Source organism: Neurospora crassa, linkage group I (genome assembly GCF_000182925.2).
Source record: "Neurospora crassa OR74A linkage group I, whole genome shotgun sequence".
Taxonomy (NCBI): domain Eukaryota; kingdom Fungi; phylum Ascomycota; class Sordariomycetes; order Sordariales; family Sordariaceae; genus Neurospora; species Neurospora crassa.
Genome location: NC_026501.1, coordinates 6,185,808 through 6,199,306, shown reverse-complemented (window position 1 = coordinate 6,199,306; position 13,499 = coordinate 6,185,808). Strand labels below are relative to the sequence as shown.

General features: G+C 47.3%; 4 protein-coding genes across 4 annotated transcripts; 1 reads left to right on the top strand and 3 right to left on the bottom strand.

The window, feature by feature from the left end:
- Nucleotides 1-2,175: 2,175 nt before the first annotated feature.
- Nucleotides 2,176-6,181, top strand: NCU07368 (hypothetical protein). The gene is made up of 2 exons (XM_953768.2): nt 2,176-3,630; nt 3,703-6,181. Exon 1 carries the CDS (start codon nt 2,743-2,745, stop codon nt 3,601-3,603), a length of 861 nt encoding a protein of 286 aa, XP_958861.1. The 5' UTR covers nt 2,176-2,742; the 3' UTR covers nt 3,604-3,630; nt 3,703-6,181.
- On the bottom strand, nt 3,976-6,340 carry NCU07369 (hypothetical protein; the record flags this gene model as incomplete). The annotated part of the gene is made up of 6 exons (XM_953769.2): nt 3,976-4,086; nt 4,159-5,271; nt 5,363-5,563; nt 5,834-5,884; nt 5,940-6,207; nt 6,279-6,340. The coding sequence occupies 6 exons, from the start codon at nt 6,338-6,340 to the stop codon at nt 3,976-3,978; spliced, it is 1,806 nt and encodes a 601-aa protein (XP_958862.2).
- Nucleotides 6,341-9,979: 3,639 nt separating this feature from the next.
- NCU07370 (hypothetical protein) lies at nt 9,980-10,580 on the bottom strand (the record flags this gene model as incomplete). The annotated part of the gene is made up of 2 exons (XM_953770.1): nt 9,980-10,246; nt 10,320-10,580. 2 exons carry the CDS (start codon nt 10,578-10,580, stop codon nt 9,980-9,982), a joined length of 528 nt encoding a protein of 175 aa, XP_958863.1.
- A 1,409-nt stretch (nt 10,581-11,989) lies between these two features.
- Nucleotides 11,990-12,679, bottom strand: NCU07371 (hypothetical protein; the record flags this gene model as incomplete). The annotated part of the gene is made up of 2 exons (XM_953771.1): nt 11,990-12,142; nt 12,203-12,679. The coding sequence occupies 2 exons, from the start codon at nt 12,677-12,679 to the stop codon at nt 11,990-11,992; spliced, it is 630 nt and encodes a 209-aa protein (XP_958864.1).
- Between the last annotated feature and the right edge of the window lie 820 nt (nt 12,680-13,499).

The following is a 13,499-nucleotide window of genomic DNA, read 5'->3' as shown; positions in this document are numbered from 1 at the left end:
TAAAATATTTATCCCCGAAGTTTCGATTTAATTTTAGTAAAGTTGTTAATATTTTTATTTTTAAAGAGGGTAACGAAACGACGGCTTTAATTAATACTATTTACTTACGTTTTATTAAACTAAATCTAGGACTCCTATTTAAATAGGGTAAAGTTAGCGAATTGTAAAGCGAATTCGAAACGAAGGCGGCGGGTTCTTTTACTAAGGGGGAGGCGCGTAGATTATTCTACGTAGCAGATACTTTGCACTTCTATCGCTATTTAAATAGCATATTCGCTATATTAATTAAATTCAGGGATACGCTTCTAGAGTTTGTACTACGATAGGAACCTCTTTAATTTTATAGGTATATTTATATAGTGGAAGAGAATTTTAAGGGTGGACAGCGGAATAATATACAGTCTACCCCCTACTTTACAGTATTAGGGGATTATTTTATATAAGTAAATATATTATATTTATCTATTTAGTTATTAGAATTTAAATACTAATAATTTTATTTCTAAAATTATATTTACCTTATAGTAAAATTAAAGCAATTAGTAATCTCCTTATAATCTATTTTAGTATATATACGAAGTACTTTATAGATAATATGCTCCTTATATATAGTGGGCGCTAACTTTCACTTTTTAAGTAACAGTTAAGAAGTAAAAGATAATTCAGTAGGGTTAATTAATAATAAGAGGGTAGTATTAGCGTTGGGCGAGGGTAACAATAGGGGGTCTTGCGTATTATTATTATTATTATTATTATTATTATAAGCATTGCGGATTTATTAGGGTTAAGGCGGAGTAGGACTTTTAAATTTAGGTAAGGATAATTGTAATTAAGGTACTAATAATAATAGTTAGTAATAATTAATATATAGTAATAATTTAGAAGGTAAATATATTAATTAAGCGCGTTAATAATAGCGGAGCGGCGTAGCAGGGTAAAAAGGAGGAGCTTATAGCATTACTAATTACGTAAGTTCCTTTCCTTAGTAGCGTACTTATTATAATTATAGTCTATATTACCCGTATAAATAAAATTCTCTTTATTATTAGTAATAGGATTGCTATTATCTTTTTAATATTGAATTTCCTCTTATTAAAGCAATTGAAGTTAAAGGTTAATAATCTATAAGAGTTAATAAAGTATTAAGATAAAAAAGGGTTAGTAAGGGTAAAAGAGAGGGTTGTATATAAAAGAGAGTAAAAGAATAGATTTAAAAACGGAAGGGCGGAAGAGGATTATATATAACTAACTAGTTAATTACTAGTTAATTACTAGTGTTTGTTCGTACACGGACCAAATATTAGTATATGCGTTGAGCAAACATCCGCTTTAGAGTTTTAGATTTCGTTGATTCCAATTGAAATTTAGTATTTATACCGCTTTTTAAATCTATTTAAGTAATTTGGGTAATTTGTGTAATTTTGGTCAAAATTGTAATTTCAAGAAAAATTATTAATTTACTAATTATTTTAACAAGTAATCCTAAAATCTAATTAGTTGAATGCGCTAGAGTACCCTATAAGTACGCTATAACTTTCCTATTATAGAAGGCAATAGGGTAGTAGTTCTAGTAATTCTAATAATTCTAGGCTAGTATTTAGAGGGTTTGTGTGCGTGTGTTCTGTTAATTCGCTCTCACTTTGAGGTTAGGCAATTTCAGCCAATTAGAAGCCGTAGATAGATGTGTCCCGCTTTGCAACCCCCCTTGTAAGAGTATGTGGGGCAAGAACTACGCTAATAAACTTTTAAGGGTCAATATGTAAGGACTGCAAACTGCTAATTGCAACGCTGACGGCCCGGATTAGCAAAAGCAGGGGTCAGGTTTTGGTGGGAGAGAACACTTATACCCTTGTACCGGGGGGGGGGGAGCTGGGTCTAATGGCCCACTTTTGGTCCACTTTTTTGGTCCATCGACAGGCTTCCAGTGGCCAAGAGGCTCATGTCTGGTCTGTGCGCAAGCACCCTCTTTTGCAAAACCCCCCCTTTTGCTAAGGATTTTGGCTGCCGGAATTATTAGCAAAAGCAGGGGTTTCTACTGCATTTAGGTGGTCTGAGCGTTCAACCCGTCTCGCGGCGGGGGGGTTCTATGCCGTCTCGTTAGGTAGGTTGCTTATTGGGTATCAGCTTATCTTATCTGCTGTTCATACAGGCAACCTACCTCTACCTCTACCTCCACCTCAAGGTACTTGTATGTATGTGGGTGGACAGCACCCACGACGACACTGGATTACAACCACGCGCTTTCGTATAAATCAGTTCTGCTAGACACTTCCACTTTACACACGTTTGAGTTCCAATCCGAAACTGGACAATGTCGCGTCTTTTCCAGACTTGTCATCTGCCAATCCTCGTCATCCAGCTTGAAGACGGCCCAACATGACAAGCGACTGGCTTCCGGACCGGCCAGGGCGAGCCATCACATGGTTGACGTCGACTTCCTCCCACGCCTCTCCAAAATGCCGTTTCGACGCCTGGACCTTGAACCATCATCTGATATTCACTCTGGAGAACTTCTGTGGAGAACATGGTCACTGCGGCGCCGTTGCTCATGATGCCCACATTACGCACTGATGAGGGATCTGTCTTTACATAAACCACCCAAAGCTCAACAGAACCATGGTCAGCTTAACAGCATGCAATTTCCAAATTGGCTTGGAGAGAATTGCAAGACAAGTACTCACATTTTCACGGCTATCAAACATCGACACAAAGGTGGTTGTCCACGGCACCTGATCTCTCATCATGCCCCCGACACAAATTTCATTTGATTACCCCCTCAGCATTACCAATATTGGTACAGCTACCGCCTTGATCCATCTTGGTGAGCCAAGCAGTCCGAACCGTATCAATCTTATCACAGACCCCGTGTTCGGTCCCGGCAGCACCCAAATCGAGTATCGCGGTCTTGTCATCAAAAAGTCCGACTCCCCGGCCTTAACAATCGACCAGCTCCCTCCCATCGATGCTGTTCTACTCAGCCATGAAGATCATCCGGATAACCTAGATGAGCTTGGCCGACGCCTTCTTGATGCTCGAAGGGTCCTCACCACCAGAGACGGCGCTTCTCAACTAGCTCCGCGGCCAGGAGTGCGGGGCCTTAAGAACTGGGAAACCGTTTGTCTTGATTTTGGAGGCGAGGGAAAAGCGCGGAAGCTGGAAGTGACGGCCACTCCATGCAAGCACTTACCTGGCGGTCAGGTAGTGGGCTTCATTGTCAGCTCTTCAGACGGGGCTTTTGGAACACAGCCTGACGGTCGTCCGAATGCGATATACTTCTCTGGAGACACGATTCATCTCGAAGAGCTTGGCAAGATGAAGGCGAAATATCATATCGCTGTCGCCATGCTGAACATCGGAAAAGCAACTGTAATCTTGCCCGGCGGGGGTGCTGATGGTGGAGGCCCGCTGCAGATCACCATGGGTGGTGACCAGGCAGCGCAGTTGGCCAAGGACATCGGAGCCGACGTAATTGTTCCATTGCACTTCGAGTCATGGAGTCACTTTGCGGAATCTGGGGCCCAACTGGCACATGACTTTGCGAAGGCAGGGGTGGAGGATAGGGTGCTTTGGTTGAAGCGAGGCGTGGAGACCAAGATTGTCTGAGTATTCCACGAGCTGGGAAACATACAGGTAGCTTTGCCCGTCAGGGCAGCCCACGCATTGATGTATCGTCCAGAACGCTAACAAAGGGGAAACTCGCAGTGATTATAAAACAGATATTGAATGATATACAGGGGCCGTAACACCGCGACGCCATGTTAAGTCACTCATCAAGACAAATAATTATTTCCATTGGTCATGGCCTCGTGTCCCACGTGCGCTGCCAACCGAATGTGACCCTCGGTCAAATCCAACCAAAGCAACAGAATATCATTCTTAAGCGCCTTGTCAAAAATTGTCATCATGATCGAAATCTGCTCCATCCCTTCACTCAGGTGGAGCATTAAGACACCATGTTCCTTCGTTTCTTTGGGCTTACTCCATGTCTCTGGCTCTGTCAATGCCGCCGAGGAGAATGTTAGTAAGTCTCTCTTGCAAAGACTTATCTATCTCATCGACTCTGTCCCAGGGACGGGTGTCAACCATCTATCCCACGCGTTCTGTCAGTATGGCTTCAATGAGGCGGCAGGATAAGACGGGTGGGAAGGTCCAACTCACGTCTCGAACTCTATGCTTCTCGTTCAGGTCATCATCCAATGTCTTCAACCATCTCGAAGCCGCTTCGTTTCTGCCGATTTGCAGGAACTGAATTCCTACCTGGTTCGGAAGCGCCCTCAGTTCATCCAGCCTCCTCGCTGCATTGACGATTACATCCTCTACCGCATCCTTGTCATCCGCCGCTCCGTCTGTAATCACAATAAGGTTCAACATTTTTGGCTTCTCGGGACAAGGTGCCCGCTCTGCCATCCGTAGCCGATAGTTTTCGAATCGGTCGATATAGGCCGTCAGGATTGTCCAAAGTCGCTCGGCAATGAAGGTTCCGCCACCAATCTCGTCTGGACTGACTTCGTTGGTCAAGAGATCTAGAACCCGTTGTCCATTTTGGATTCTGAACTCGTCCTTATCGTCCCGGTATAAGAAATGCACATCTACACCGTCACGGTCATAGTGTGTTACAATATCGACGATGTAGCGCAGAGATTCGATCATTTCATCCCATTTCGAACGTTCCTTTGCCTCGCAGTTGCCATTAATTGAGGGGGCCGGCTCGATGGCTTCCATCATCGATCCCGTGTCGTCGAGAAGGAAGACGACGTCGAATTTTGAGAGCAGGGCGAAATCTCGGTTATCTTCCTTTCCACCATTTATACGATTGGGAGGCATCATAAGGTCGTCGAGCCTGACGGGGACGATGTTGGAGCGGGATATGCTGGGAGTGTTGCTTTCTTCGGATTTTGGGTTGCTGATACCCAAACCAACTGGTTGGGAGTGAGGAGAAGGGTCAGAGGCCGATGTTCCGTCGCTGGCCGAACTTGCTGTGGAAGGCCGGCATGAACCTTGGCCTTTATATGGAGGGGGGCTTTCGTCTCTCGCTAGGTTCTGTCTGAAAGGCAGTTCCTGAAAGACTTTTCTCCCAAGCTTCGCCGCAGAAGAGGATGGGATAATGCTGGATCCAGAGAGTGTCTGTTGGATCATTCGAATTATGAATTCAGCAACGTCACGGTAACTTTGGTCTTGGTTGTTCTCCATCTTGATCATGGTACGGTGATCGCCTTCAATGCCGATGGTCTGGCAGTCAAATGAGCTCATGGCTGAGTCGGGGTCCGTTACCTGAGAGTATGTGTTAGTGTCAGGTTGAATCGGAGCTCTTATGATTCCTGAGGAGACCTTTACTGAAAAAGGAAACGATATTTCGACGTACGAATCTCATTCCAAACATTGGCTGCATCTCATATGCGATCACAATCGGAATCCTTGTCCTTGGGTGGTTTCGCATCTGATCAAACCTGGCAACAATGGTGTTTAGGTCCTCGGATTCGATACTCAAGCTATCTATCAGAGTGTCATTGCCCCGGAGGAACTTGACAATGCGGGAAGCATATCTGGCTAGCCTGGAGCCTTCCTGTAATCATTGCTGTCTGTCAGCAAACGCCGATACATGGAGGGATTCCGGGGCGTTCGAAGGTTGCGGACTCACGAAGGGAGTGCCAAAGAAGAAAATCCCCTTGACGAGGCATTCTTCACCATTGAAGAATGTACTTTGACAATCTTGGAATCGCTCTAGCCTATGTGACTCTTTCGACAGAGCATGAATAAGGGCCTAGAAGAACCGATGGTTAGACACGACCACACCGGATCCTCGAGTCGACAGGATTTCCTATACCTGACAGACGACCAAGCCTCCAAGGCTATGGCAAGCGAAGTACATTGGACGCTTTGATCCCTGTTGGACTGAGCGTTAGTCAGAGACGCAGACAAAATATGGTGGTCGGACTCACCTCAGTACGGTCAGCCCTAAGATGGTTGAGGAAATTCTGCGATATCTTGTCGATCGTCGCAGTGGCAGCGGAGGCACACATAGCGCTTGCACGATATCCCACGGTTGCCAAGCGACCAGCTAACTTCGGGCCGTGCCAATTCATGGGATCCAGGGGCCTAGCTTTGATGTCGTTGGGAAGGAAGTCTCTGGGCCACATGTGAGGTGCACCTTTGTCCGTGCTCCAAGACTTAAAAGCATGCCCTCCGAGACCATGAACGAAATACATACTGTATTCGGCATTGTCAGCGAGAAGCTCTCATCATCGAACATGAATCCAGGTTATGGCAAAGCGGCTTACTCGAACTGAGGGTCATCGTGCTCGGCGATCGTTGTTACACCGAGAAACTCATCGCTCACCATGACAACTGAATCTTTGACATCTCCCGCCGGGAACCTTGGGTAGATGCGTGTAAGATGGAGCTTGTCACGCACAACTTTGCATTTCTCCTCTGTCTCCTGGCGAATTGTGACGACCGCGCAGAGCGTGCGCTGGTTCGTTTCCTTGGTCAAGGGATTGACAATGGGGTCAGAATCGTGTCTCTGTCGCCTAATGTGCTCAAAGACGTCGTTTTCTGTGGTCCCCAAGGGAAGATTACGGATCGTCAAGGTCATATACGAGTCTCTTTCCGCGTGACGATCGTCGTGGTGGGGATGGAAGCGGGCATGCACCCGGTGCGCACGCCTGTGAATGTTATCGAACAAGGTCGCCATCTTGAATGGGCTCGAATTCTTGGAGATGAGTTGTTTGGGAATGTTGGAGATCGAGCAAGGGTTCAGATTCACTCTCGGTGCCAGCCGCCCTTATTTAACCTTTACTGGCTTGTTAGTTGGTCATGCGGCTCTGCGCTTCCAACTGAGCGTTGACCAATCTGTGCCCAACCTGTTGTCTGGACGTCCAGTTGGTGTCTCACGATGGAGTTGATACTCGCCGTGTGATCCGCATTCAGCTCCGTTCATGTTCGCGAAGCACTGTCTACAGTAACCTCAAATAGCAAGGTCGCAACACGGGTAATCGCGTTAGTCGCCAAGCGCGGGCTGGCCAGGTTTCTTTCCCAATGGTTCTGATACGCGGTGTACTGCAAGATGCGCACGAAAGAGTGGTACGCAATATACGTATGCCAACATTCCTGGCGCCGCCCCAATCAAATTTTCACGACGCCTACCCTCTGGCTAAGATGCTTCCTCCAAACTACTGTCAGGGCAATTAGGGCTCTCAGAATCTACCACAATATTGGCGTTGCTGCCCAATGACGAAACACAGTTGTCGCGACATGGTTCCGAAACCTTGTGGCCTTACTCTGCCTTGTCGTTTATACTTTTGTTCCGGTTGTAGCGGGATTACCACAATAGGAAAGAGTGAAGATATTCGGAAGACAAGTGTCTGCAAGCACATGCAGGACGAATCTGAACAATCCGTACCCGTAGGCATTGTCTTGGCACTTTACATGAGGAATAGCGTGTTAGCTTACAAGACCTCTTCTTCCCGAAATCTTGTCATAGGAAGGGGGAGCACTTCATGGCCACTGGTCGAACCGAGGATACCCCATGTTTTCTACGGCCTATCCCGTTGTCTACCTAACGTTCACCCTCAACAGTCCGGCATTCCGCTCCTACGCTACTCATGTCACGCTCTGTGTTATAACGCCCGAGCAAGACCACATCATGTGGCTATGTACCACTCCCGAAATAAGAAGGTTGTTCCTGCGAGGACGATTTCGGCTCGGGCGCCAGCAAACACTTATTGTCAGGCTCCTCGTCGGTGAAAATCCGTCGAGAGCTTTTCTGTTGTGCTACTCGAAAAGTGTCCCGCAAAAAGACTACCAGACTTCGGCTTCGAACACCGACTCGCTACCACGACGAGGTCAGAATAACACCGGCGAAAGGAATCATTCTCAGGTGTGGCTGTCGCAGATTGTGCAATTGGCGGAGGCTACGCCATATATGCATGTGTTCGACAGGGGGTGAAACGAGGAAGTCGTTCATCCCCGCGGGGTTCCCAACCCGGCCCTTCACAGTTGGGACAACCCATTAAGCCACTCGAAAACCCCTCCAGTGATCGCTGACCAGTCGGCTATTCTATGAATTATCTCCGACCCGACCCTATCACCCCGTGCTCTGGAATTCACGTTTCTCAGCTTCTGCAAAGTTGTGGTTACATGAGGCTCCGCGCACAGCTCGCAAATCAGAGATGGACTTGGCTCCGAAAGTATTTGTTTAGGCCGCCATCAATGACTATCAAATCCAACAAGGCGGCCGTCTGGGTGACGATCATTCGTAGGTACGACGAACCGTTGAGTTCAGGTTGCATTTTGTTGCCCGACGGTGAGGCCGCAACTCGACCACCAAGAATTCATCCAAGAGGCGCGTGCTGTCCTCTCATGTTCATCAGCCCCTTTTCTGGAAATGCGGGAGACAAACCAGGCAACACAAAGAACAACCCATGGTATCTCATCAGAACCCAATACCCGGGGAACCCTGCCGATGTCCCCTATCAACGTCCCGTCAGCACCTTACATACTCGAGCCAGTCACCCCTTGAAACATAGGACCGAGGAGAGAAGCATGACGATGCCTTCTAAGCCCGAAATGTCGTCCGTTCTGTACCTTATCCAATCTGGCTACCCCGAACCCTTACGTGGCGAGCTCCGATTCACCTGAAGACCCTCCTTCATCATTAGCGGCTTTTTTTCAGAACGACTTGCCTTGTCGCTCAAGAAGACTGACATCCGTCTAACACAATTTTCGCCTCGGCTCTTGATACATTATACTACATACCTCCCCTTGATGTATGTAACTCCAACGTCATACGTATGCACACTGCTCTGCAGAGCTGCATGCATTGTCATTTGAACACATGGCTCACACTCGACAAGTGAGTTGTCATTTGGGCTGAAGCGGGTTCCTGGTCTCGCTGGACTGGCGATATGTGACAGAGACGGAGGCTCAGCTCTCTCCGAGCAACCATGGACATCACTACATACCTACACTACTAAGCTATGTAGATACATGAATGCCGAGTTTTCGACTAGTCTCTTTTCATCCACCCCTGGTGTCATTTGGCTGGCTGGTTATGTAGTCTTATATGTACGCTTGCTGATCAACCTTATTTCTGTCCGTCAACCATATCAGTGTTTCGAGGCAAGATACCCCTTCCCCAGTCATTGTAGATCCGAGAAGCCGGATTAAGCGCGCTCTGTCCTCTTTTTTTTTTTTTTTTTTTTTTTTTTTTTTTTTTTTTTTTTTTTTTTTTTTTTTTTTTTTTTTTTTTTCTCCCTCATTCCCACCTACCTGGGCCCTAGTTAAATGTCTCTCAACTCTCCACAGCAGCCTCCCAATACTCCCTGACGTCAGAAGCACGGAGACACCGCGGGTGCCGAAGAATGATCAGGATAACTTTAAAGGATGGAGTGGTGCTAGGCTGCGAAGCATAGAAACAGAGCAAACAGGGTGACGACTCACAGATGGAAGCTTCGTAAAAGACTGGATGCATAAGATGGACAATATAGACGGCACTCGATCCACTTTTCAGCCTCAAGTATGACTGACGACAAGTGTCACTCAGCGATCACATTGGAACGGTCACTCATGGGTAAGAGCGAATTGATTATGAAAGCAACAAGGTCTAGTCTGTTCCCTCAAGGTTGAACGGCAGACCATCAATACGGAGGTTTTGTAACTTCCACCCCATCGCCAACATCTCTCAGAGCCCGATTTATACCCACTTCATATCACATCCTACGTTCATGGCTTTGCCTGGCTTTCTATCCCTGAGATCCTCTTGGGCCAGGTGAACACATACCAGAAATACCTAAAAATCCCGACCAATGCACCGACATCCTTGTACCATTGAGAAAATCGTGCAATTTTGCTGAGAAAGCATAGTGTCCCCCCTCTTACTCAACCCCCATGGCTCAACTCCTCCTCGCATCTTGCTCAAGCTGTCGCCATTCATTTGTAGTTTGAGGACCAGAATAGTGCCTACACCTAGCAATGTGTCGGCTCAGTTTGTGACGATGGACAACTTGAAGTTCTTCGGCGCATGCATGGACGTCTCCAGTCCCGTCTTTCTCTTCGGCAGCGAATTGGCGGGGTTGGCCAGGACGGCGCGGTAGGGTCTAGCAGCTGGGTTCAAGATGATCGACTGTTTCTTGGGCGCGTGCATTGAGTTCTCCATTCCCGTCCTTCTTTTCGACAGCGCATTGGTAGTATCAGCCAGCACGCCGCGGCTGGGTCCAGCGGCAGGGACGTAGCCGTCGTAGTAACCGGCCTGTCGACCGAATACGTTAGTGATGGCTGCTTGAGGGCTAAGACTTCGATCAAGTGATATTGGGCGTACATACCTTTTTCTTGGCTTCGTACTCCTCCTCGGCTTCCCTGAACCAAGCTCTGACTTCTTCGTCGGTCATTATTTTGGGCGATTCCAGTGCGCGCGGGGCCCTGTATCGGGGGACCATCCGAAGTGTTGGAGGTAGTGTGCGGGGCGCATGGTGAGGAATGGGTGATGCTTTCGTGCGCTGAGTCTCGAGATGCGACTTGTAAGCAGCAGCGCTGCGGTACGCATTCTTGTTGAAAGGCTTGATGTAGGTGGGGAAATCGGACATGGTTGCGAATTTGCGATTTCGTTTTGGTTTGAGGCAAGGGAGAAGATGACAGTATGTGAGAAGGAAGGAAGGAAGAGAGATACGAGATGAAGGGGTGGAAGAGTTGTTTATATAGAAGGTAAGGGCGATGGAGAAGGCAAGTACCTAGTACCTCTACCCTATTGAAAAGGCAAACCTATTGAGGAGGCCGGTATCTATTGAAGAAGCAATTGCCCTTTTGCGAGTTCAGACGGAAGGAAAGGATTTGTCAAGGGGCTTGGTATCTGTTGAGAAGGTGGATTCCTATTGGGGAGAAGGCAAGTACTTACCGACCTATTGACAAGGTGTAGGTACGTACTAAGTTCCCTTCGCTCATCAATGCTTGAGGATGATCAAAAAGCTGCCGGTGTTTTGAGCATAGCAGTTGTTACATCAACCCTTTTTCATCTCAACCCTGGTTGGTGAAGTACAAGTCCCCCCAAATTACCTGATATGAGCGTTAGCCTATCCATTCCGGCATCCTAATGCGTTTTGTCTTCGCTCAAAGTCATGACGCATATAGAGGCTGGCCAGTTCTACAGATCTATGGATTTGAAAAGGTTTGTAATGACACGAAAACATATAGTCAAGTATCGTGTACGCATTTGGAATACGACCCTTGACTCTCGACGACTGTCAGGGGTGATGGCACATACAGCATGCAAAACTACCTGAAAAAACTAAACTATGCGGACACTTCATGGAATCCTATCACAAGTTTCATGGAGAAAGTGAACAGAAATGAAAAGAAATAGAAAGAAAATCATACAAGCTTCAACATCTCCTAAGCTCGAGTTGGTGATGAGAAACAAGATATATGGATGCCTAGTGCTGATTTTTCAGCAAAAAATCTCATATGCAGTTCCAGAATCCATCATTGATGAAAGAAGCCAGGCACCTTTCTAGTCATGATATCCTCATATGTCAACTCATTTGTGACATCTTAACTAGTCGCTGTGGCGGCGTCGGTGTAATACAGAACACTGCCGGAGTTCTTCTTGCTAAATCCGTTCCGCTTCTCGATCATGTTACGCCTCAACTTAAGTTTCACAAAAGAAAGTCACCACAACCTTCCTGAATGGACCAAACTTCGGCGGCTTGTGAGTATACACTGAATTCTCTGTGTAAGCCAGTGATATGTTGGGGGCGACTATGGTCGCGAATGAGAGAGCTAAATTTGGGAGTATGGCCTCCTAGCGGGACATAGTCCTTGTGGGGGCCAGCCTATGCAAAACATCGAGTTAGTCTTTGTTGCCTCAGTTGTCATTCAATAAGGTAATGATGCATGTGGCTGAATCATTATTCTGATGTCCGCACCGCAAAACACATTTATTCTTGTGGTGACAAGTGTATCAGCTAGAGGATTAGTGTACTTACAATCACTTCCGGCTTTATGGTTTTGCAGACTCGGTAGTCTCGAGTGGTGCATGCAGGGAGTTTTTCATGCCAGGTGCGATGACGTTGGACGCGGGAAACTTGGCCCGAAAGGCGCTGAAATCCGGAGCGTGGCCTCCCGCCGGGACGTAATCCTTAATATACCCAGCCTGTACAATCGCATTGTCAGTGAAACTGTTCTGGTAGGTATTGTACGTTAAGCTGCACACCTTCTTCTTGTTTTCGTACTCAATATCAGCCTGGCGGAACCACTCGCGCACTTCGGCGTCGGACATGCAGTGCGGTCCTTCAGCACCGCTCTGGGTTCTGGAGCCCTTTCCCGGCTTGGCGGGACGTTTCTTTTGGAACTGCTGCTTGAGGTGATTGTTGCCGGCGCGTAGATTATTCTTGTTCGAACGATGCCCGGCCTGGCTGCGGTAACCGTGAGGGATGAACGAGTTGTTGCTCCTCGGCATGTCGAAGGATTGCTTCTTGGGTGGATGGGTGTCGCCGCGCAAAGTGTTCTGGGGCGCAACCAAGGCCTCCTGACTGCGGTAGGCGTTGCGGTCAAATGGACCGGTCGGCTTTGGCTCGTCGGTCGGTTTCCGGTTTGTAGAATTGAGGGAATTTTTGTGAGCATCATACGCAGCCTGGCTGCGATAAGCATGCGGGTTGAAAGCGGCGCTACGCTTTGGGAAGCCAGACATTTTGAATGTGGTTGTGTTGTTTGCGTGATATGGTGTTGGGTGTGATGGAAGTTTTGTAAGAAAACTTGAAGAGGAAGGAATGGAAAAGAGGAATCGATGATGTTACCTATAAAGGGCGACTGGAAGAAAACGGACAGGACCGGTATTCATCGGAAACCTTGGTGCATAGGACACTCGAGGCCCTTCACTCGACAAAAGCCCATTCACTCTCGGTCAGGTTCGAAAACATTGAAGGGTTTGGCGATTTTATCCTGACTCTTCCATCTCGACTCTTGGGGGTTCAGTCCGGTCGGGTGATGAGGCGCGGTAGCTGGGTCGCCCAAGTAATCACGGGGAAAGAAAACCTTATATGATATAGTATACGGAGCAAAATTACATATGCGGAAGAACAATGTATACTAGACACTAGATGTCGTAGTGACTTCCCTCATTCTTCGGGGATTCAGCAAAGAAAGCTTCCACCGCTGCGTCCTCCCCAGGAGTCCAACCGTACTTGTTATTGTAAGTGCATTTACTCTTCTTCTTGTTGAAAAGCTTCTTACGGTTGTCGTTGGAGGCCATCTTTAATTGTTGCAGTATCAGTTTAGCTATACTGCTCATGAAGAGGGGTTGATAGTGTGGTCGGTCGCCGTTTTGGTGCTTTGAAAGCTGCAGGATGGTTAGAGATAAATGAATGTGTTCCGTGATTAAAGAAGATAGGAATGCGGAAGATCTGGTGCGCTTGTATAGGGTTCTGGAGAGGCCCTGGAAGATATTCCCCCGCCCTCCTCCGTGAAGAGTAACGAGGTGGTGAAGGGTGACAACAAGGCAAAAGGTTTGC